The sequence below is a fragment of the Hippopotamus amphibius genome, chromosome 16, assembly GCF_030028045.1.
Source record: "Hippopotamus amphibius kiboko isolate mHipAmp2 chromosome 16, mHipAmp2.hap2, whole genome shotgun sequence".
Lineage (NCBI taxonomy): Eukaryota > Metazoa > Chordata > Mammalia > Artiodactyla > Hippopotamidae > Hippopotamus > Hippopotamus amphibius.
This window is the reverse complement of record NC_080201.1, coordinates 61,885,500-61,910,306: the sequence shown is the minus strand read 5'-3', so window position 1 is coordinate 61,910,306 and position 24,807 is coordinate 61,885,500. Positions and strand designations below refer to the sequence as shown.

Below are 24,807 nucleotides of genomic sequence, written 5' to 3'. Positions count from 1 at the left end.
TTCAAATGTTGATGTTGACACTAGGAAGAGTTCTTTGAAGTGGTAAAGCAACTACTGCTGATCAACTTCTCAACTTGATTACATTCATGAATTTTCTCTTCAGTTTGAAACTTCTGAAATTCAGCCAGATGAGATTGAAACCTTAATCCAATTCCATTCTCAAAACATACTGTATATGTGTTTTCTGCATAGGTTATGTTATTTTTTAGTTTTAACAAATACTTTATATATGACTTCTCATGTTTATAATATTGGTAAGTACTTTTTCTTACAGAAACTCTCTTTTAGAGGGAAATTATTCCAGGATTTGTTCTGTTGTTGATCTCTTCTACTAGTGAGATTTTGGTTATAGGTTGTAATAACTCCTTTGTAATTTGTTTCATCATAACCACAATGACTCTCAAACTAATGCATATTTTGCTGGACTTCCCTGAAATCAAAATCCTTGATGTCACTTCTTTTGTGTCTTCCCAACATCAACGTTTGGAATGACTCTCCTTTGTTAATAGTCTCTTTTGGTGACAATTCCTTGATCACACATCTAGTAGAGATATCTGAAAGGTATAAAGAACCATGGGTTTCCTATTAACTATAGTTGTAAAATAAATATTTTATACTGAAAACATAGTATTAGACCAAAAGTAATACTTACAGTTAAGTATTACTTAAACTCCTCAACCGTAGCATGCCTGTATTAGGAATACAAACAGAATAAGATTCCTCAATAAAGAAAGGGTGATTACAGGTAGACAAAATTATTTGTAGGAAAGCCAAGTTACAACACCTTGTAATCAAACCACTCACAGTATGAAAATTTACATAGGCACTGAAACAAGTGGTACCTTTCTGTTATCAGCCCAAAGTACACACCAATTGTCAGTAGACACATGCCTCATATTTGAAGAAAAACAATATCATATTAACATATTTACTGTATAATTACTGTATCCAGATAAAGGCTAAAGCAGAACATTATATACTGTAATGGTAAATACTCTCTAACAAACTTATCTAAGTTAGTCAGATAAGGGGCTATTCACAAGTACAAAATAAAACTAGAATATAAGAAAGAACCTGATTTAAAATCATTGTAAGAATAACATAATATTGTTCTGAATTCCAAATATCATGAGTATATTCCTGTGTCTATACTCACACAGAGTAGGCATTTTGAAAAATTAACAACTAGTGTATGACAGTCATAATACACAAGATACTGAAAACCCATTACCTATAAATCATAATTTTTAAAAATCAAACATTTGAGAAACCCAAGACAAATCCAGAAGATAAATAATAAGTAAATACAATTATACAAAATGTAATTCATGGTATTCTAAACACTTCTTCCTTCAGAAAAAGAAAGAACTTCTATTCTAAAGGACTATATAAGATGAGAATTGGAAAATATGTTAAGAACCACTGACTTTTGAAATATCCAGTTCAGGAAAATACATAATATATTAAAGGCTAAGAACTGGGGAAATAATCACAAATAAGAATTATGATTTCATGCCTGTAGTTAAATAATAGTCAATAAAAAAGAGCAATTTCCTAACTATAGAGAAACCTTTAAGTATGCAATTCTGCAGTCACAAAATACATGTACTACAGAGTATGTGCTTTGAAAATGTATTAACTAAGGTCAAAGACAACACTGATATGGAATAAATGACAAGATCAATACATACAAAATATAATGCAAGTAAAGGTAAATCTTAGTAAACATAAGAGAAAGCTTAAGAATCTTAGTAAATAAAGCTACATTTTCATTATTTACTATAAGCCATGCAATGTTCTAAGGCCTCTAAAGGCATAAATATTATTTAAATATTCTTGAGGTAAAGTATCGTAACTTTTCAGGTAAAAAACAATGGCTCGTGGGGTTTATGTATCCAATAATAATTCACACAGAAAGTACATTTGAGAGTCATGATTTGAACCTGGCCTGCAGGCTCAGATCTTATGTTCTTACGCACCACCACCCACTCAGGAAGTAAGCACAAAGGTCATAGAAATCCCGGCAGCATAGAGAGAAATGCTTCAAGAAAATCACAGGAAGGCAGCTGTGTTACTAACAGAGTTACTGAGATCTCTCTCCTGGGTAACGGCATCCGAGTCACCACTTGCTGGATATGTTGACTTAGACAGCTAGTAGATCATGGTGCTGTCCAGATCAAGCTGTCCTCTGGAAGAGTAGACATCTTTACACAGGGTGGGGGAAGAGGTAAGGGTAGGGAGTTCTGAGGAAACCTGGATGTCCAGGGGCTAAAATCAACATGCTAAGGAAGCAACAGTATGCTCCATCCAGAGCAATAAACAATCTGAGGAAAGGTTGAAGAACATAGCTTGTGCTTACAACTGTGCTGGGACAGTGAAAAAAAGAATACACTGACCCATCCTGTGGGAAATATACTATGCGTGTGGGGGAATAACGGAAGAGATTAAAACGGAGTCAGTGTGATACAGTGGGAGGAATACAGATTTACCACACTTCTACTATTTGCCCTGGAATGTGTCAAAATGAATAGCCTTGGATTTCTATTTATAGGCTCAAGAGTCTTGACTATTTCATGAGATATGTACAAAAATGTTAACAGGTATCAAAAGCAAAATTCTGGAAACGGCCATCAAGAGGTGGATGAATAAATCCACTTTGTACACACACATGCAGATGCAATGAAACTGTCAAGAATCCAGCAATGGAGGGGGACCGTGAGTGCAAGATGAGGACAAAGAGTTTGTTGAAGGGAAACAAAGTCAACAGCAGGTTTCTGTCAAGGTTTGAACTTTAGGGAAGATGTGATTATTTTAGCTAAAAAGAAATAACATACCAACCAAATTATTAATGACATATTTTATAAATAGAAATTCACCAATTTGGGCATGTTAACCTTTTGGAGGCTGTGTCCTTGTTTGTTATATAAAGATAACAGTGTTTATTTTGCTAGCCTCCTCTAATTATCTGAAATCATATATTTGGATCTCAATACAATCTCAAACATAGAGACATGAGATGAGGAATGCTCTTAATATACATAGCAGTAGGTATATAGTTATTATGAATCAATGGAAAGTAACATGTACTTATCCAAAATTAATAAATTTGGACTTCATAATGATCATTAGAACATAAGCAACCTCAAGTGGAAAATGACTGAATCACTCACAGTGGGGAATGGATTCTACTAAGGGCAGTTGTTAGTAGCAGGAGATTGTAGAAACAGCTTCTGGCAGTGCCATGTCAGAGGTCAACATGCAAAGAGATGGTCAGTAACATTAGCAGTTGACCATAGCCAGAGAACAGGAGAGCACTGGGATGTGAGTGAACAAGGACCACGTGAACTTTTTACGGGATCCAGTTTAAAACATGAGGATCAAAACAGCCACCAAGTGTTAACTGAAGAATGTAATTTCCAAAACATTAGAAATTTTGTGGAAAACACAAGTGTTACAAGCAATAGTGATGAGGACATATGTGGAGTGGATGAGATTGGCTAAGTTCCCAATAAAATACAATGAGATATTTAAAAATTAGTTTAGTACACCAAGATGTAAAAACAGGAATCTAGACAGAGAGATTAACTATTAGAATAAAGCATTTGTAGCAAAATATAAAAAGTCAATAAAATTCAAATAAAATCCAAGAAGTTGTATTTAGAAAACTCAAGATATACTATAGAAAAAGCAAAGAAAAGCTTAAAGCCCTATACAAAGTATAGAATATCAACTTAATGGTATTTTCTGGGATGAACACAGTAACTTAATTTTAAAAATATATATATTCTCAAAATATCCAATATGCCCAGTTTTTAAAATCCAATCAATTTGAGAAAAAGGTACCTGAATAGTAGATACTAAATCAGGTGAAAGAAAAATTAAGGGACTGAGACATTTTTTTTTCACATAATTCAGGAGTGAATAAATTTTGGGAAAAGCCATAACCTTCAACACTCAAGAAGGAAATCTTGTAAAATATATTAAAAATAGTTATCACTTGATCCAACAGCCCCACTAATTATACAAACAAAAAGGAATTCTGAGTGTCATCAAAAAAATGTAATTAATGATTAAATAAGTTTTTTAAAGTTCACTCATAATACATGGATATGTGCGTGATGAAAATGGCAGTGGCTTAAACATAACAAATTGGGGAAGAGTTAAAAAATGGAGGCATCACTTACCTTCCTAAGTTCCTTCAATATGATGCACAGCAATCATATTTGTTTGAAGGAGACTGAACAATGTGCACGCACGGGAGGAACAATTTGGCCTGAAGAACAGTTTGACCAGCGCCTCACAGATACACAGCTGTGACAATGTTCTCCCTGGGATAAATGTGTATGCCTGTGATTGCTGGCTCAAAGGGAATGGGGTATTTGATCAACGATGCCACGCTATCCTTCAAAGACAGAATAACACTCTACAAAGAGCAGAAGACAGCGACAACCACGTACTGGTCAGACCCTCCTGATACTTCCTACTTCAGCAGCCTAGGATTTGTGGCCACTCCACTCAGCGGCTTAATGGGCACTTCTGTAAGTAGCAGGATGGCACTGTAGTATGTTAATCAAAGTGTTCTCCTTCAAAAATTTTCTGTTACCCAGTAAACTCCCTCCATAGGTAAGTCCACCACTTGTCCATCATCTAAAGTGGGTTATCACAGCAGAAAATGACGATGATATTTCAATTTCAGAAAGGCAAAATGACGCAAACTTAGGAGAATATGAGATCTGGAAAAGCCAAGGTTTGTCTACATTCCCAGACTAGGTAGAGCGCTAGAAGGAGACAAAGACAAGGTATGGAAGTAAAGCAAGGAGGTCAGATTTTGCAGGGTCCTTTAAAAGGAGCTATGTGCTCTGCCCACAGACCCCAGACTGAGTGCCTGAATGACAGATATGCTCTCCACGTGGGACTGGGTTTCAAAGAGACAATCTCGGGGTCCACTGTCTTTACAGTACTGTTGAGTATAACAATCTCAGAAGATCCACCCCACTGCCGTATTATACACTCCTGACATGTGGCAAAAGCACACCGAAGGAAATGGCTGTGCAGCCTGATGAAGCAGACAAGCCCTGAGACAGTCCCACGCAGTTGCTCAGGGACCCAAATTCAATGGAAGAGAAGCCAATGTTTTTCCATCTCCTAAGAAGGTCTCCCAAATATGGGAAATGAGGATGGAAACCTGGTCAGGCCCTGGAGTCAGGACTACAGAGGAACTGAAGGATCAGTTGGAATTGGATGGAACTGAGTACAAAAGGGGAGACCCAAGGGGAAACAGGGTCCCTCTGAAACAGCCCTCCTCATCGCTCTCAAAGCCAAGGGACCAAAAAGGTCACAGGAGCCAGATAATACAGTGTTATGGGTCATGAAAAAGACTTTGTCTTTGTCTCTGCAACAGCTGAAACACCACTGGAAGGTTGGAGGGTAACTTTTTGCATGACTGCAGAACAGAGTAATAAGAGGAGATTTCCTGTGACTGCTCACAAGTACTTTTCTTTTCCCACAGACCTCTCTTATTCGGGGAAATTTTCTCAAACAATATTTGATGAAGTAGCTTCTTCTTTGACCATCTGCGCTCTTACCAGTGTTCACATCTTTGATACATTACCACCTTTCTGGTTTTCCCCCTATTTTTACCTCACCCTCCACAGCCCAGGGCTCTTTCCCTTGCTCCAAAGTAGAAAAAATATTAAGATCAGAAACATGATGTGCTGGGGCTTTTCCAGAATATAAACCCAGCCCGTTGTTCAGCTAAGATGAGAAGATATTACAGGTGGACCTACAAAAACATTTCACTAATTTGTCTACTGAATGCCTTTTTCAGAATGCTTAAAGAATATTTAGACATCTAGCTCTCTTCCAAGAATTACTGAATCAAAAGTATAGGAGAAAAACCAGGAAATCATTTTTTTTATTTTACTACAAGGTTTTGTGATTATTCAGGTTGCACAAGCATCACTAATCTAGTGTAAAGTTGGCAGATCATCTGAAGAAAGGGAAAGGTTAAAGTCCAGATCCCACATCATGAAGCTTTTCATTTCTGAATCAACACAGCTTCAGATCCCCCCTGAAAAACAAGGATCTAAAAGTCAGTCAGCAAAGCAGGGTTCCCCAGAGACTCTCAAAGGAAAAATGTAATGATATACAGGGCAGATCCCAACTTTCAGAGGGAAGTTATCCTCACCCAGAGAGACCAGGTTCCTGTAGGTCTCCAACATCACATCCCTGTACAAGGCCCTCTGAGCAAGGTCCAGGCATTTCCACTCCTCCTGAGAGAATTCAATGGCCACATCCTTGAAGGTCAACAGCACCTATAACGAAAAACACATTTCACTAAGGGACCATGGGGAGAGTTCTTACCTTCACAAAAAATGCTAGGAGAGAGGTGCAAGGATTGATTTGATTGTAGTGAGTGTTTTGACAGATCAGTGCAAGATAATTTGGAGCAAATCATATATCTCTAATTCTGTGTTATTATACTTTTCAACCACAGAGCATAAAATCCACAAAATCACTGTGCATTGGACATTCTGTGGACAGTAAAAGAAATCTATAAATAAAAAATTCATTATCAGAAGGTGGTCTATATAGAAGTGCTAGGTAGTACATTCTACACACCAATGATATTTAATTTCTCTGATGAGCTGGAGCATAAGTGGTGTCTTCAGGGATTACAAAGTTTACAGTGGCTTTAAAGAAAATATAGAATCTAAAAATTCTGGTGATGATTATAACAGCAAAGACAAAAAGATTTTCAACATTTACCATGTACTAAGCATTACTCTAAATGTGGGCTATTTTATGTAGTAACATTAGAGAAATATCTGTTCCCACCTTGTAGAGGAGACAACTGTGTCACAGAGACTCACCTCAGGTCACACAGCTAAGAAATGGCAGAACCAGTACCTGAAGTAGGTGGTCAGAATTTAGAATTGAACCTAAAGAATCACAGTTAAATGATTAAGCAGCATTAAAAGTGCAGTGAGAGTGGGATTCCTAAATGAGAAAATGTGAAGCAAGTTCAAAGTTAACAACATGAAACTGCATAAAAGATCATTATATACATACACATTTGTGCACATAAGGTTTTTTCGCTCCTTACTACTATTAATTCACCAACGTAATAGTGTAGAGAAAAATCTAAGGCCATGGAAAATATGTAAGAATACTTTTCAAAGGTTAAAATAAATATAAAAGTTATTCGTGAAATGATGATGTGTCTTTTATACATACCATAGGTTTCTGTTTGAATACACACACGCACATAAACACACTTCCAAAAAAAGCAATCGTCTGTAAATGACAGATCTTTTGGAATAATTTTTTTAAATCTATCATTTTTTTAAAACTCATGTGTATTTTAGCATTTTTGGTAAAATAAACATTTATAAATTGTACTTAATTCTAATTAGGTTGTTGTCAACATTATTCTATCTTTTCCTAGTGTAAAAAAACTACAAAAATTTAAAAAAATATAGAAAGTTTTACCTTCAATCTCCACTAAATACATATATGATTGAAGAGTAGGAAATTTATTAATACTATATTTTAACAGATTAAAATAGAAAAAAGATTTATAAAAGCAGAGTTTTAAAGAAATTTTTGGATAATTAAAAATCATGCCAAATAGGAACTTGAAAGTGTTATTAAGCAAGACAATTCCAGCAAACACCATGATCAACAGTATATAATGGAAGAAGCATTTCCACTGATGATGAGGCTGACACAAGGGCATATTGTGACCAGGGCTCCTGCCATTCACCATTGCATATTATGCCAGAATTGGGACCAGCAGAAGAGGGAAAAGAAGGAAACACAAAAATAGCGTCAAAGAGTTGGAAATGTTATTATTCAGATGACATGATGGCAACCTAGAAAAACGTGTGTTAACTATCAGAAGTAATGACAACATACTGAAAATAATTTTTCTTCTTTAGTAACAGTAATTTAAAACAATACAAACAATACAAGAAATAGCCTGCATTTCCATTAGCAAATATACCATGACGCCTATTTACAACACATTTCTAGACCTACGTGAAGAAACTATAAAACTTACTAAAGGACATAAAGTCTGAAAATCACAATTCTTACTTGGAAAATGTGGTGACATAAAGACCTCAGTGACTGCAGATTCAGAGCAATTCAAACTCAAAAGAAACATGGATTTCTCAAATAAAAGTCTCTGCTGTATCTAGGAGACTCAATACAATTTTGAATTAAAAAAAGAAAAAACCTAAATAGAGGGCCCTGCCAAATTACAAATGAAGCTATTACTGCATATACTACCTGAAACTTTAAAATAAGTGAAATAAAAGAGCTACAAGATATCCAAAGAATCTCAACTAAAGACAGACTTGGACATTATTTTGAACAATATTGCATTTAGTCCTAATATTTTGTAATTGTGCAAGAAATGAGGTATTCGAAAGCAAGATCAAAAATCAGAGGGCATAAAGGAAAGATTTGGGTTTCACTGCTGTCTAATAAAGAATTTGGCAGGCCTTGGTCTCCAGTTTCTGGAAGTTAACATTTTAACTCTTGGAATTTCCTTAGTGATTGCAGTGTCTTTATTACTGATGGTGGACCCTGATAATTTACGCTAACAAGATGACTTATGGGGCTTCCTAGGTGGCGCAGTGGTTAAGAATCCGCCTGCCAATGCAGAGGACATGGGTTCGATCCCTGCTCCAGGAAGATCCCACATGCCACGGGGCAACTAAGCCCGTGTGCCAAAAAAAAAAAAAGATGACTTATGGCGGGCCCCTAGTTTGTTAATGGGATGACTCAGGTTGGGGGGCTGGCCATTTCACAAAAACCATCCAAGTGACTAGTGACTAGAGGTTTGGGGCTTTGAGCCAGGTGATATTAGTCCACCTCTGAAGAAGGGGGAATGCTGCAGATTCTTATCAATGATGCCTGTGTAGTAAAACCCCAATAAAAAACTGGACTTTAAAGCCTGAGTGAGCTTCTTTTGTTGACAGTGCTCTGCGTTTTGCCACACTGATGTGCAAGAGTCCAATGTGTCCCTTAGAATGATGGCCCTGGGCGAGTTCAAGCAAACACGAACTTGTATTCGTGTATGAGGCAGGATATTTCAGAGTTTGAGAAGATGATCAAGTAAAAAACAGCATTTCAGGAAAGAGGGACAGAACAAACAATGAGGAATGTGGCTCTTACCTGGGAACGGGTCATTTCTGACTCCTCTTTCTTTCCTCTTCCTCTGGGCTTCCTTCTCAGGTAACCTCTGTCTTGAGAAGTGAACCCTAAGTGTTGAAAACAGGCTATTCAACGCTTAGAATAGACACACCCCGCTTCCTGTGACACAGCCACACACAGAGGGAGGACCTCAACGTGTAGGAAAGACAATCCTCCGCTGACAGCCACAGGAGGGATTCTGGACACAGAGTCAAACGAGGAGGTTTTTCTTTTTCGTTTTTCTTTTCTTCAGAACTTGCTGCCCTTCTCGTGAAGCCCACACGTTCTGGTCTGACACCTCCCACCCGTCTTCAAACCATAGATCCGGCCCTGACCAAACTCCATACAGAACAGAGCGCCCTTCGCCTCTTGGTGTGTCAGGGACGGAGGGGTCGGTCAATAAAGCATTTTAAGCAGCGGTCTCTACAGGTTCGAAGGCAGAACTGCCAGAGGAGGATATGGACCCTAGAGCGATACTAACCGGAAGCGGACACGGGCTGCAGGGACCCGGCAGCTAAGCTAACGGACCTCACACCGTCTCACGGCTAAGCTAACGGACCTCACACCGTCTCACGGCGACGCTGGGGCACACCGAGGCCGGGAAGACTGGGACCGTAGTTTTTAACGTCCATAGAAACCCCCCGACCCCCAGGTGTGGAGGACAGGAGTCTGTGGGGCTACGAAATCCGGGTTTTAAACCAAAAAAAAAAGTGAAACTCGCTCACCCGAGGGCGTCTGCCACTCATTTCGATTCACTTCCGGGTCTGCGGGCCACTGCGCACGCGCGGGCGGAAGAGGTGGTACAAAGGGGGCCGTGTTTGGGCTGTGTCCAACGAGAAACGGTGATAAGGAGAGTGGGTGGGACTAGGCGGAAACGCCACAGAGTAGGGGCGGGGTCAATGTGGGGGCGGGGCCTGGCCTCCCCTCACTCAGCCCCCGGCTGTTTCCGGATCTGTGGGTCCTTCTGTCCAGTTGTGCTGGTTTTCTCTGCATCTTGATAACTGTAAATCTCTTTGATTTCCTCTGGGGCAGAGCTGCTTCCTGCCTGTACTAAGTTAATGTTTCGAACAATTTAAGGCAAAAGAGTAGAATTGTGAGGGCCACGTGTACGGGAAGCTGAGACGTTTTCCTCAACAAATCGAAAATGGCAACATTCGAAAGTTTTTTGTGCGAGTGGTTGGAGATGTGTGTCTCGTAAGTGAAGGAAGTTGGAATGCGATCACTCAGGTGATCCGTTGGGAGGAAGCCTTATTTTTCTCTCCAGTGGCCTGCTTACAACAGGGCAGCTGGCTTTTCCCAGAGGCGGTGACTCCAGAAAGAGAGAGACCGAGATGGAGCAACAGTGTATCTTATAACCCAACCACAGAAATAACATACTGTTACTTCTGCCGGATTCGGTTGGTTACAGACGGACTATCTCTGGTAATTGCTGCTGAGGCTCAAGCAACCAGTCGTCCTGCTTCTTCCAGGACTGAACAAGTTCCCAAGAAGCAGAAGTTTTCGTGCTATTACTGGAAATTACTAGGCAAGTGGGGAGAGCTGGTCACACTAACTGTTTTGCACTCACCTTCCCAACCACCCTCCACCCCACTTGCTTTCTCTCCTTCCCTCTTCCTTCTCTTCCTCCTCCTCTTGTCCCCACCCCCATCTCTTGTGTTCTCTCTCCTCCTCTCCTTAAATCCCCCACTTTTGCTTTCTCCCTCTCCTACTCTTCCCACCTCTCCTTTCTCACCTCTTCTACTCTCCCACCTCCACACATTCTGTTTTCTCTTCTCTTTCCTCCTCTCCTTTACCTATTTCTTCACTTCCAGGAGAGAGCAGAGAAGACAGGAGACACATTCCTGGACTGGGTCCTGGTGAGAACTTTGGCTAAAGAAATAAAGAGAGTGTGTCACCCTCAAGTGTGTGAAGGTTATCAGGAAGTATAGCAGGAAATAAAACCTGAATCTGAGAAGCAGTGCCCTGAAGAGCTCTTCTACCATAGAAAACAAAGACAAACCAGGTGATAGTAGACAGGTCCTTCTCACTTTGGGTTATCCTAGTTCCTCCAAACTCTGTGGTTGGCATCTCCCTGGAATGTTCACAGGTAATTACTGCCTATGACCATGGGGTGGGTGGCCAGTTATTCCGTTACCAGGAAATTATCAAATAATGGAATTAATAAAAGAATGTAAGGTGCTTCCTTGAGGTCCCCAAACAGAGTAAGGGTGTGTGAAAATTAATAAACAGAAACCACATTTAAAATTGGAATCATGGGAATTTCCTAACAGTCCAGTGGTTAGGACTTGGTGCTTTCACTGCTGGGGCCCAGGTTCAATCCCTGGTCAGGGAACTAAGATCCCACAAGCTGCATGGCATGGCCAAAAAAATAATAAAGGGAGGGAGGGGGAGAGAGAGCAGAAGGAAGAAAGGAAGGAGGGAGGGAGAGAAGGAAGGAAGGAAGACATTAGAGTCAGGATGCCAGAAGGGGGATCTCTCATGCCCTACTGCTCTGTCACTTGCAGACCCAATAGGAAGACAGGTACCTTGCATCTCTAGCAGGAGGAAGTGTGTTAGCTTACTACCCAGGAAGGGAGGAAGAATTTCTCCCTGCCCAGCAACAGTGTAGCCAATAAGAGAGTGTCACACTTCAGCCAATGAAAATCCACTGCACATAAAATTCCCAGTTTCCTCCAATGGACTCTGTTTATAACAGTCCCTCCCTACTTCCCCCTTTCCTCTACAATGTTCCTTTCCTTTGTTCTCCAGACTGCCTGTGGTTCACAATAGATCACATGCCTGGTTTGCAATTCTTTTCTGTTCCTGAAAAAACTCATTTCGCTGGTAACAATAAGTGGCCGTTTTATTACTTTAGGCCAACAGGTGTTGGCTGGAGGCAATAAAGGCTCTGCTTACTGAAGCAGTTTCCACTGACAGACATTTATGAATAAGCATAATGGGCTTTGAGACCAGGTTACAGCATCTATTTGGCCAGCAGAAATCTCATCCATTAGACAACAGCCAGAGTGGTTTAGATGCTAAATTTTATCCCTAGTGTGTGGGAAATCCATCCCTACAGGAAGCAAACATGCAGAAAGAAAGGTGGTGGCACTGAGGGCAGCTGCAACTACAGATTGTATTCCTGTGGGAAAATGTGGTTAGGACTGTGTGTGGTAAGGTGGGATTTGTTGGTGCAGAATTCAGTAAGACTCAATCTGTTTCTATCTTGAACATGATGGAGAAATGTGGAAAGGTGATGAGGCTGACTGTCTATGAGATGCATGGGAATCATTCTGGACTTTGTCTTGGGAAACAGAGTTAATTTTAGCTCAACCCACAAGCTGGAAAGACAATGAGAAACCTGACTTGAATCCACCAGGGGCAATGGTCTGGCAAGTTCATCAGGATGAGGACTGATGCAGTATGGGATACCTGATGGGCCAATAGAGATTACCACTTTAATTAATAACATGTCGGAAGCTAGAGTGCTTATACGAACAAATTCTCTGTACAGTAGCCTTGTATGGCTCATGAAACAAGTAGATGGCTCTTGAAGACTAACAGCAGACTATTGAAGCTTAAATAAAACAGTGCCACCCGCCCAGATAACACCATAATTCAAAAAGACACATGCACTCCAATGTTCACTCCAGCACTATTTACAATAGCCAGCACATGGAAGCAACCTAAGTGTCCATCAACAGATGAATGGATCAAGAAGATGTGGTACATATGTACAATGGAATATTACTCAGCTGTAAAAAGGAATGAAATTGGGACATTTGTAGAGACATGGATTGACCTAGAGACTGTCAAACAGAGTGAAGTGAGCCAGAAAGAGAATAATGAATATCATATATTAACACGTATATGTGGACTATAGAAAAATGGTACAAATCAGCTGGTTTGCAAGGCAGAAATAGAGACACATGTAGAGAACAAACATATGGACACGAAGTGGGGAAAGTGGGGGGGGGATTGGGGGGGAATGAATTGGGAGATTGGGATTGCCATATACACATTACTAATAAGAAAAAAATATCAAACTGTACACTAAATATATGCAGTTTATTGTATGTCAATTGTATCTCAATAAAAGTTCTTAAACAAGGAAAAAAAAGAAAACAGTGCCACCCATAGCATCAGCAGTCCCTCATGGGATTTCACAGTACAAAAATTTCCACAGGCTAGAGACTGGTACTCAGTGATTGATGGTGCAAATGCTTCTTTTCTCTGTCTTGATGTCAGAAGAGAGTGAACTTCAATTTGGCTTCTTTTTTTCCTTCTCTAATGCTTGTCACCCTAAGATCTGTGCTGGCTTCCCTGCTTGCACTTTCCAGATCCCAAAGAGTACCCTGGTTTAGGGTTTGTTTTTTTTTAATTTCTACCTTTTTAGGACAAATATTATATTGTATATTGTATGCTAACTCACATATACGGAATCTAAAAATGGTACTGATGAACTCAGTGACAAGAACAAGGATGCAGATACAGAGAATGGACTGGAGAACTCGAGGTATGGGAGGGGGTGGGGGGTGAAGGGGAAACTGAGACGAAGCGAGAGAGTAGCACAGACATATATATACTACCAACTGTAAAATAGTCAGTGGGAAGTTGTTGTATAACAAAGGGAGTCCAACTCGAGGATGGAAGATGCCTTAGAGGACTGGGGCAGGGAGGGTGGGGGGGACTCGAGGTGGGGGAGTCAAGGAAGGGAGGGAATACGGGGATATGTGTATAAAAACAGATGATTGAACCTGGTGTACCCCCAAAAAAATAAAAAAAATAAATTACATAAATTTCTACCTTTTTGCAACCACACTTGACTATACAGTCCTTGGCACGGAGCCTCCCCTCCCCTCATGTAACCAAGTATGATGGTGGCATGGCACCTGTATCCACCAGGGCTATTCACGTTTGAGTACCTGCTTTCCCCCAAATTGAAGCACGTATAGCTTGTTGCTTAAAGCTGCTGAAGTCAGGTTGTAGGCTGACAGAGGGATCAGGAGGTGCAGAGGGAGAAACTGACTATGTGCTAGTAAGCAAGGCATCTTTCCTTTTATTTTTTTATTTTGATATTTTTCTATTTTCTGGCTGCAGCATGCGGCATGTGGGATCTTAGTTCCCTGACCAGGGATTGAACCTGTGCCCCCTGCAGTGGAAGCACAGTGTCTTAACCAATGGACCACCAGGGAAGTCCTGGCATATTTCCTTTTAGTTTCTACCGGGCTATTAGCTGCTTGCAGCTTAACCACATGAACTTATAATGTTGATTTGCCCAAATCTTTATATAAGTCTTGGGGACTCCTTGATCCTTTCTCCTCCCATCAGGAAAAGAATGAACAATTCAGCAGAGCCTACCCAATGTCACAGATTAGCAGGTCTATGAGTTGAAGGACATCACATTCTCAAGGGAAACTGGAGACAAGGTTCTCACTACACCATTCTTACACATAAAGCAATGAAGGACTTTTATTTTCTTAGACTAACTCTGGCAGGGAGAACTTTCTGGATCTTAACGAGAACAACATAATTTCTTGTGAGACTTTGTTTTTACATATTTGGATAAGCTATTTTTAAAAAGCCTATTGGTTTGAGTTGCTACTTGAAAATAATTTAAGATTTGCTTGTTAATGAACAGATAGGGATCCTTTAAATTGGCTATATGTTTTTTTTTAATGAGAGTTCTCACTATAAACCAGTGTCATATTGGTACATATGAAAGGATCAAATTGAAAGGAAAAACAGTACAATGGCTAAGCTTAGGGAATGCCTTATTAAGATGAAAGAACAGAAATTAGACCTAAAAAATATATCCAACATAAATTCCCCTTCATTTAAAAAGAAACATTACCCTGCCTCCTTAGCAAATACCCAGGGCCTCCTGCAAATAATCAGGAAATAGATCAGCTGGAAGCCAATATTCAAAGGCTAATAGAAGCAACTCTCTTTGTCTTGAAAATCTCCACAAAACTAGAAATACAACTCTAGAAACAAGTCAAGGCCCACTTATCTTTACCAGTCCCCAGACCTCCCCTATTCCACTCACAATGCTTATAGATATTATAAAAGATCAGAGTATTGAAGCAAAATTGTCCTGTACATCAGAAGAAAAAAATTAAATAATAAATCCCCTAAGACTTATGATAATAGACAAAAATACTCCAAAACTCTTAGGAGAAAACTTAGATTTTTCTCTCTTTGTCCCTTAAAATTATAAATCTTATCATGTCTTTAAAATGTAAACACAGCCCACATTAACCTAGATTAGCTCAATCAATAGAACGTGAAACTCAAGGAGAAAAAGAGAGGGAAAGAAGCCTCTTTAATCACAAACTGATATAAAGACTTTCTTTTCTAAACTCCAAATCACAGGCTCAATAAAAGTGCATGTCGGACTTCCTAGATGGCACAGTGGTTAAGAATCTGCCTGCCAATGCAGGGGACACAGGTTTGAGCCCTGGTCCGGGAAGATCCCACATGCCGTGGAGCAACTAGGCCCATGTGCCACAACTATTGAGCCTGCGCTCTAGAGCCCATGAGCCACAACTATTGAGCCCACATGCAGCAACTACTGAAGCCCGTGCGCCTAGAGCCTGTGCTCTGCAACAAGAGAAGCCACTGCAATGAGGAGCCCACACACCACGATGAAGAACAGCCCCCACTCACCACAACTGGAGGAAGCCCATGTGCAGCAACAAAGACCCATCACAACCAATAAATACATACATACACACATAAATAAATAAATTTTAAAAAAATAGTCACTCAAAAATCCCTCTTCCCTGAAGAATGAAAAGATTTACTTAAAAAAAAAGTGCATGTCAAGGGCAAATGTAAATCTTAAAAATCTTCTCAAAAAAATAGTAAAAGACATTGGGCATCTCAGCTAGTTAACCTAATTTATTCCAACTATTATTTATAATCTAGTGAGTTTTGTATTGTACCTGATTCATTACTAAAGTTTTAAATAAAAACTCTGAGATTTCTGCCTGTGTCTATCTTTATGTATGTAAATCTGTATATATACATTATAGATATTTTTCCCTCCAAATGGTACTGCCAAAGTCAGTTTGTAAAAAAAGAAGCTTTATTTAATTGACTTAGACAAGCAATTAAATATAAATTCTCCAAAATATAATAAAATTAAGCCAAATATTTTTTCAATTTCACATGATCTAGGATAATTTTTGGTAAATACTTAGTTTCAGCTAGTTTAACTCTGTTGGTGAAATTAATACAGACATGTCTTTAAAGGTATCAGTATTATGTATATTACATTTACTCTACCTGTGTCTAACAAAAGTCAAATAAGCTCACGTTTATCTGTTACAAAATTTGTCAGCAAAAACAAAAGACCTTTAAGATGATGACTTCTTTAATGTCTCATAAAATTTTCATGAATAATCTATGTATAATTGTTAAGAACAAGTAAGTTAAGATGACGTAAATGAGATAATAGTTTTTAAGTAAACTTTTTAACAATAATTTTTATGGTATTTCTACTCAAATAGGTTCCTAAACCTCTTCAGTAATTTGCAGCCTCATAGTTTTGCTAATTAGTGAGGGTCGTAATGTCTTAATGCTCACTTTGTATGTGTTTACCTGGGCTATATATTTTGATGAACTTTATATAAAATATCGCTATGTCACTTTGAAGTACCATCCGTTGTCTCAAAAATGTATATATGACTGTGGCTTAGACTTCCAACAGGCAGAACAGTTCTCAGAGCTTTCTGAGAGTCTGTCTCCTGGGTCATAATCCTCAATTTGGCTCAAATAAAATTCCCTTTTAAACTCTTAACTTGATTGTCAATTGAATGTTCATCAGCAAGAGGTATAGACTTCCGATTATAAAATAAATGTCATGAGGATAAAATGTACAGCATAGAGAATATAGTCAATAATACGGGAGTGGGAGCTTCCTAGATGGCACAGTGGTTAAGAATCCACCTGCTAATGCAGGGGACACGGGTTTGATCCCTGCTCCGGGAAGATCCCACATGCCACGGAGCAACTAAGCCCGTGTGCCACAACTATTGAGCCTGCGCTTTAGAGCCTGTGAGCCACAGCTATTGAGCCCATGTGCTGCAACTACTGAAGCCCATGAGCCTAGAGCCAGTGCTCCGCAACAACAGAAGCCACAGCTATAAGGAAGCCCCTGCGCACCACAACGAAGAGTAGCCCCCATTCACCACAACTAGAGGAAGCCCACACACAGCAATGAAAACCCAGTGCAGCCAATAAATGAATAAATTAATTAATAAATTTAAAAAAAAAAGAAAAAAAATAATACGGGAGTAACTGCATGATGACAGATGGTTACTAGACTTACAATGGTGATCAATTTGTAGTGTATATAAATGTCACATCACTGTGTTGTACACGTGAAACTAACATAATATCTGTTGGCCTAAAACAAATAGACTGACAGTTATTTCTCCAGCAAAAACTGGGTTTACAGTAAGTTCCCTACATACAAACTGAGTTCCATTCTGAGAGTGCGTTTGTAAGTCCAACAAAGTTAGCCTAGGTACCCAACTAACACAATCGGCTATATACCACTGCTTTTATGCTTGCTTTTGGACAACCTAGGCATGAAATAAAGATACTGTACTCTATACAGTACAGTACTGTACAGTAGAGTACACAAAAGCACAACCTCTTGTAGAGGATGCACACACGTGACAATTTATGCCAGACACATGAACTAACTTACATGATTGGACATGCCAACACATGTTTACATCTTTCAAAGTTCAAAACTTGAAGGTTCGTATGTAGGGGAATTACTGTATATGGAATCAGCAAAGAATTGCAGTTTCGGGTCTGCAACCCTAGTAAGGCATGTGTAAGTCCCCTGAAAAAAATGGAGAGTAGAACACATTTATAGAGGGAAATGGAAGTTGGGAGGGCTATGGTAAAAGAATCCATGGTTTTTTATTGGCTGAGTGTGGCTGTCTCTCATTGGCTGAGCTCTTACCAGCCCAGAAGAAGGAGTCTGTCTTTTTCCTGTTGGGGTCTGAAAACCTCATAGGGTGTGAAAGCTCCCACTTCTGCCCTCCTGGTTCTATTTTAATTGAGGTCTCTGTTTATTTACCTTTATAGATTGTATGTCAATTATATTTAATAACAAATGAAAAGAAAAAAATAAATTTCACATAAACTCTAAAATTGCATAAGAAGGGGGAAACACCTCAAACTGATGAAAATTGTTAAATCTGGAGATAACCTAAGATTGGCCTTGGGATAATTAATGGAGACTTTCACTTTATCATTTAAATATTCATCATTAAATTTATTTCCCTGTGTACTAGTTTCCTATTCTTGTCATACATAACCACAAACTTAGCACCTTCACACAGCACCCTTTAATTTTCTCATAATTTCTTGATAAAAATTTGATGGCTTGGCTAGGTTCTCTATTAAATTGTCACAAGCAGGAAAAAGGGTATCAGCTGTCCTGTGCTCTGTCACAAGGCTCTGGGAAGAATATGCCTCCAGGCACAGTCAGGGTGTGGGCAAAATCTACAGGCCAACCTCAAAAATATTGTGGCTTCAGTTCCAGACCACTGCAATAAAGCAACTATTAAAAGAAAGTCACAAGAATTTTTTAGTTTCCTATTGCATATAAAAGTTATGTTTATGCTCTAGTGTAAGCTACTAAGTATGTAATAGCAGTATGCCTTAAAAAACAATGTATGTGCCTTAATTTAAAATTACATTATTGCTAAAAATTGCTAGCCATCATCTAAGCCTTCAGAAAGTCATAATAATAACACCAAAGATCACTGATCACAGATCACCATAACACACACATAATAACGAAAAATTTTGATATGTTGTGAAAATGGCCAAAATGTGACACAGAGACACAAAGTGAGCAAATGCCCCAGAAAAAAAATGGTCCTGATAGACTTGCTCAATGCAGGGTTGTCACAAACCTTCTTCTGTTAAAAAAAAAAAAAATCCGCAATATCAATGACGCACAGTTAAGTGAAGCACGATAAGACTAGGTATGCTTGTATTTCCTTCTGATAGTTTCCAAAAGTCACCTTCACCCACTCCCAAATTTTAAAGGCGGCAATACAACATCAAATGCCACTTTCTCTAATACAATTCACACTAAATTGGCTCCAGTCTCTACTGAGGCATATACTCCCTTAGTCAGCAACGTTCAGTAATGCATGCAGGAAAAAAATGCCAATGTCTATTTTGCACTCAGCAGTGGAAATCACCTTCATGGGCACCTAAGGTGGCCCAAAACACTCTACCTGTCTGTCATGAGTTACTGCACCTTCCTCTAAACCTCCCAAAACCACTATTCCCCTTCTTCTTGTATGAGTTCCCAAGATTTATAGTCACTTACATGCATTGTAGCTAACAATCCCATGAATGTCTGTACCCCTCATGTTCTCCTACCACCAAGGGAGCACAGGGTCGCTGATCCCCTTTAGGCATCAGGAGACAGTGGTTGCACCTCTAATCATCTTTCTTTAAGGCGTCAAAGGTCGGGATTTCCTAGGTGGTGCAGTGGTTAAGAATCGCCTGCCAATGCAGGGGACACGGGTTCGATCCCTGCTCCAGGAAGATCCCACATGCTGCAGAGCAACTAAGCCAGTGTGCCACTACTACTGAGCCCACACGCCACAACTACTGAAACCCCGCGTGCCTAGAGCCCACGCTCTGCAACAAGAAAAGCCACCACAATGAGGAGCCAGCACACCACAACGAAGAGTAGCCCCTGTTCTCTGCAACTAGAGAAAGCCTGTGTGCAGCAACAAAGACCCAATGCAGCCAAAATAAATTAAAAAAAAAAAAAAAGAACTAGCATTGCACAATATAAAGATGGTAAAATTCATGCCAGTAATTTTTTAAAAATTAAAAAAAAAAAAAAGGAGTCGAGGATCCAGGTGGAGGCAAGGGGATTTCTCCATCTTGTCAGAGTGCCTGAGAGCAAAACCCAGGTCCCTTATTTTCTTTTATCATCCAAGTGAAGGTATCAACATATTTTGGCCACCAGTGACACCTCTTGCTTTGGACTATGGCCCGGGACTTGGCAGGACCACAGGGCGACACTATGGCCTTGCAATCTTGAGAACCTTCCTCCTGTTTCTCAATGACATGGATCAAAGTCTTGATTCCTAATTTGGGGGTTCCTCCCTCTGCCCTATATCACTGGCATGCACTCTTTGCTCTTGAATTTAGGATGTAACATTGACGTATCTGATAGGCAAAAAGTTGTAAAATTGGCCGATGTACCCATCTCATCTCAGTGCTCAAATGTGTGAGAAACGTCTATAAGTTTCTGTTTTTCTATGGATTTTCTTTTGTTTCGACTTTCTATTCCTGACATGGGATGGGAAGGAAAGTCTCTATTCATAAACTGCAATTTGCTAGAAATCTTCCTTATCACCTAGATTTCCAAATTCACTGACAATATGCCCCAAAAAGTCTAATGGTTTCTATATAAGTGCTACAATCCCAAAAAATTCTTGCATTCTGTTCTTCCTTTTACTTGTTCTTCTTTGAAAATTGTTCTCAGGTACTTCATTTGGTTCCACCTCTGCTCATAAGCTACATGAAGGCAAAGTTCAGTGGTCTCAGGAATAGGAAACAACTCTTTGGGGGTAGCCTCATTTCTCAGGGTAGCGAAACACACAAGGAGACACGTGAAATTCCCTGCCAGGGCTTCATGTGCAGACCTCAGTGTTCCCTGCTGCTTCCATTTGAGTCCCTGTCGTGATCCAGGGATCACGGGGAAAATAGCCTTCCTCAAACATCAGAACAGCCCCTTTGGAGATGATAAGTACAAACTTTTAATTGTTGTTTTGTCATTAGCAACTGGGGAGAAAAAGGTTTTCACAAATATTCTCAGTTCCCCAAGCCTATCTCACATTGCAGCTACAGGTGAAAAGATAATTGCAATTCTGAGGGGAGGTGAGGTCACAGAATCACAATCCCATATCTAGTGGTCTGGCCGCCTCCCTCGCTGTCACAGGAGCAGGGTGCTCGGACCAGCACGCGGAACTCACTATCCAGGCAACTAGGGCAAGTCAACTGAGTATTTCTCTCTTGCTTTCTTTTCTTTTTTTTCTTAGTCTGAAAGCAAGAATCTGCAAGAAACGAGGGTTATCAGGAGTCTGGGTAAGTGATCACACAGGAGAAAGGAATTCTTCTGGGGTGAAGTAATCCAGTGCCAGGCAACACAGGAAGGAGGAATAATGCCAAGGATTAAACTGAGCAAGGATGCTAGGCCAGACCACAATTCCTTATGCCTCCTAATGTGTCTTACTGTAACTCTTAATGGCAGTGCTTGTTAATGGTTCATCCAAATGATATGAAAGCTGATGCTTAATGTAACCAATGACTGTAGTTCAGAAATATATCTGTAGTCATGTTACCTTACAGATCATGGAGTATATTTTTAGGGTTACTAGATGCATGTCAATAGCACTGGCACGATAAATAAAAACTAGAATAAATCTACAAGATTGATCTAATCTTGTATACAAACACTGTATACAATGGACAATTGCTGGAAGAGGAATATTTTCGCTAAATCTGGGTGTATAAACTGTTTAACAGAGACATTAATTGTTTTCTTCTGAAAATATCCATGGTAGATTGATTTTGGTCAGACCATTTTCCATCAATATAGGGAAGAGGAATGTAAAGCAAGGTAAAAAACAAAAATAAATGAAGCAAGGTAACTTCAAAAATGGGCTTCAGATAGCAGCTATTAGGCACAAAAGTATACTATGTCTATTCTCTGGTTTAAAAATGTTCTCATAGTTTCAAGCTTTGCAATTTCATTTTGTAAAATAAAGATATTTTTTAAAATTTCATTTTCGTTACATGTGATACATGTTTTAGAAATACTGACTTATAGTTAATACTTTTAATTTCATGTTAATTAACAAGTCAGTTTATGATTAGGAGTTATTAATATATATTTTCTATGCCAAACTATTTTATCATATACTGGTATTTCCAGAATCATAATAGTTCAGGGCACGACACAGTCTTCAGTGATTCCCCAATACATGTCATTCCATTCCTGTCATGAAAGCAACCAGTATTTCTGTTTCAAAACCAATATAAAGCAGGTCTTCCCTGGTGGTCCAGTGGTTAGGACTCTGTACATCCAACACAGGGTGTGTGTGTTTAATCCCTGGTTGGGGAACTAAGTCCCACGTGCAGCGTGGCCAAAAAATAAAAACAGAAAACAATATAAAGCTTAGAGTGCATTTTTTTAAATACAATTTTTCATAGAGGAGGCCCCTAGAATTGTACTACAATCAGTTTGTCCACATTTCGTTAAGATACTTAAAACTACTCATACTTTAAATATTTAAAAATAAATGGAAACTATTACCAAACATATATCTTAAAATACCACCAAACCTAAAATGAAACGACAGGGTATGAAAACACATAAATATTCATAACTATCTACCTTTGTAAAAATATCCTTCTGTTTAAATGCACTGTTATTTTACAAATCTAGTAAGGTTCTAATCTCCACCTTTTTCATTAAAGGCTTTTAATTTGGACAAATCATTAAACTTCATATGCCTCAGTATTCCTAATGTTTTGAAAGAAGATATTAGTACTGACCCTCACAGGAGTTTGTGAAGAATGCAGGGTGTATTGCATACATGCATTTTATTTAATGATCCGTGTTCTGTAAAGTCCTTTCAATGGTATACATTCAGCTATCACCTGTTTAAAGGAAAGAAATATAAATAACTATTTTTTCAGTGGGAACTATTGTAAGTGAAGCATATGGATTGAGGAGGATCACTTTCAGTTCCTGTGATATACAGAGTCCCGCCTCATATTCCCATGCAGGATTCTCGGGCTCAGAAGAATATCATTCCCTGGGATTTGACAGAATGGCCACCGAGGACTTGGCAATTGGAACAATCTTCTTCTTACAGACCGTAGCAGGACTTCTGGGGAATTTCTCTCTTATTTACCGTATTCTCTTCCTTTACTTCACAAGAGGCCGATCCAGGTCCACGGATTTGATCCTCAAGCACTTGACTGTAGCCAACCTCTTAGTTGTTCTTTCCAGAGGGATCCCTGAAGCATTGGCAGCTTTTCGGTTGAAACATTTTCTCAATGACTTCGGATGCAAACTTGTTTTTTATGTTCATAGAGTGAGCAGAGATGTGTCCATTGGTACCACCTGCATCCTGAGTGTCTTCCAAGCCATCTCAATCAGCCCCAGCAACTCTAGGTGGGCAAAGCTTAAGGGAAAAGCACCCAGGTACATGGGTACCTCCAATATCCTCTGCTGGATCTTGAACATGATGCTAAACATTTTGGTTCCTTTTCACATGACCGATAAAAGGAACAACAGCATCCTCACAAAGCATTTAGATTATGGCTACTGCTACTCAGTATTTTATGGTAAAATCGTGGAGTCCTTCTATGTGCTGTTGGTCTTATTCCATGATGGTTTCTGTGTGGTGCTGATGGCCTGGGCCAGTGGGTCCATGGTTTTCATCCTGTACAGGCACAAGCAGCAGGTCCAATACATCCATAGGAAAGATAGGTCCCTCAGAGCTTCTCCTGAGACCACAGCTACCCAATGCATCCTTGTCCTGGTGTGCTTCTTTGTTTCTTGGTGGATACTCTCCTCTATCTTACACAGTTGTTTGGCAGTTTTTAACAATCCCAGTTTCTGGCTGAAGCACACTTCTACCCTGATTGCTGCATGTTTTCCAACTGTAAGCCCCTACATTCTCCTGATGCATGACTTTAGGGTATCTAGGTCCTGCTCTCCTAAGAATGGAATACAAAATCACCTAAACCTATCACCAATATGTAAACTACGTGCATACTTACGAAGATTAGTTGTTTTTCCATTCATCTTCTTAAATGTATGACACTTATGAAATACATTTACTACAGCAGAGTGGTATACAAGACAAATGGAGCCTTTACTTCTAAATAAACAACACCATCCCTAGCAATGATAGTAGAAATGTGATGTACTTAATCAAGTTCATAAACATGCAATTGAATCGATATTGTTTCTCGTGGAGGAGTTCAGAGTCTTTGCGTTCTTTAAACTGTGGTTCCAGGAACAATCTGGAGATTATTAAGCTATTTAGAATGTGCTGGGACCCAGAGTAGGCTGCCCCATAATATCCCTCAGTGGCATACTGATTATCTTGAATTAAAGTTACTTAAGAAAAGGCCAACGTAAGAGGGACAGCTTGACTCTCCCCTAGGTCTCCCTAAATGCAGTATATGTACTTCCCACGTGAAAGGTGGCCTCCATCTATTGGGAAGTTGAAAGACATCCTGATCACTAGAGATGAGATAGAGAATTCAGGGCTGAGAAGCCTGAGTAAACAAATCTTGTTACTTCTTTAATAATTTATTTCTCAAGCCAATTCTGCTCAAGTTTTTTTTTTTTTTTTTTTTTCACTAAATAAGAACCCAGTACCAGGTTTCTTTGTCCCATTAATTCTTCTCAAATTTATTATTCCTTGTCTAAAAAGGATAAAAGTTGCCTGCTTTGGCTACTTCTTAAGTCCTGTTTCTATGAGACCTCTATGGCCATAAATTAAATTCTTTTTCTCCTGTTAACCTGTCTGGGGTCTATATTAT

General features: G+C 39.4%; 2 protein-coding genes across 4 annotated transcripts in view; both read right to left on the bottom strand.

Moving 5' to 3' along the window:
• LOC130838297 (zinc finger protein 208-like) overlaps window positions 1-24,807 on the bottom strand; it is a 325,381-nt gene that overhangs the window by 36,109 nt on the left and 264,465 nt on the right.
• On the bottom strand, window positions 16-9,957 carry LOC130838295 (zinc finger protein 525-like). Of its 3 annotated transcripts, XM_057711177.1 has the most exons (5): window positions 9,927-9,957; window positions 9,184-9,269; window positions 6,188-6,314; window positions 653-689; window positions 16-554 (listed from the first exon to the last, which is right to left on the bottom strand). In XM_057711177.1, the coding sequence occupies exons 2-4, from the start codon at window positions 9,196-9,198 to the stop codon at window positions 655-657; spliced, it is 177 nt and encodes a 58-aa protein (XP_057567160.1). In that variant the 5' UTR covers window positions 9,199-9,269; window positions 9,927-9,957; the 3' UTR covers window positions 16-554; window positions 653-654. The 3 variants fall into 3 exon arrangements, with proteins under 3 accessions (XP_057567160.1, XP_057567158.1, XP_057567161.1); XM_057711175.1 differs by lacking the exons at window positions 16-554; window positions 653-689 and adding an exon at window positions 4,164-4,328; XM_057711178.1 differs by lacking the exons at window positions 16-554; window positions 653-689 and adding an exon at window positions 5,421-6,070.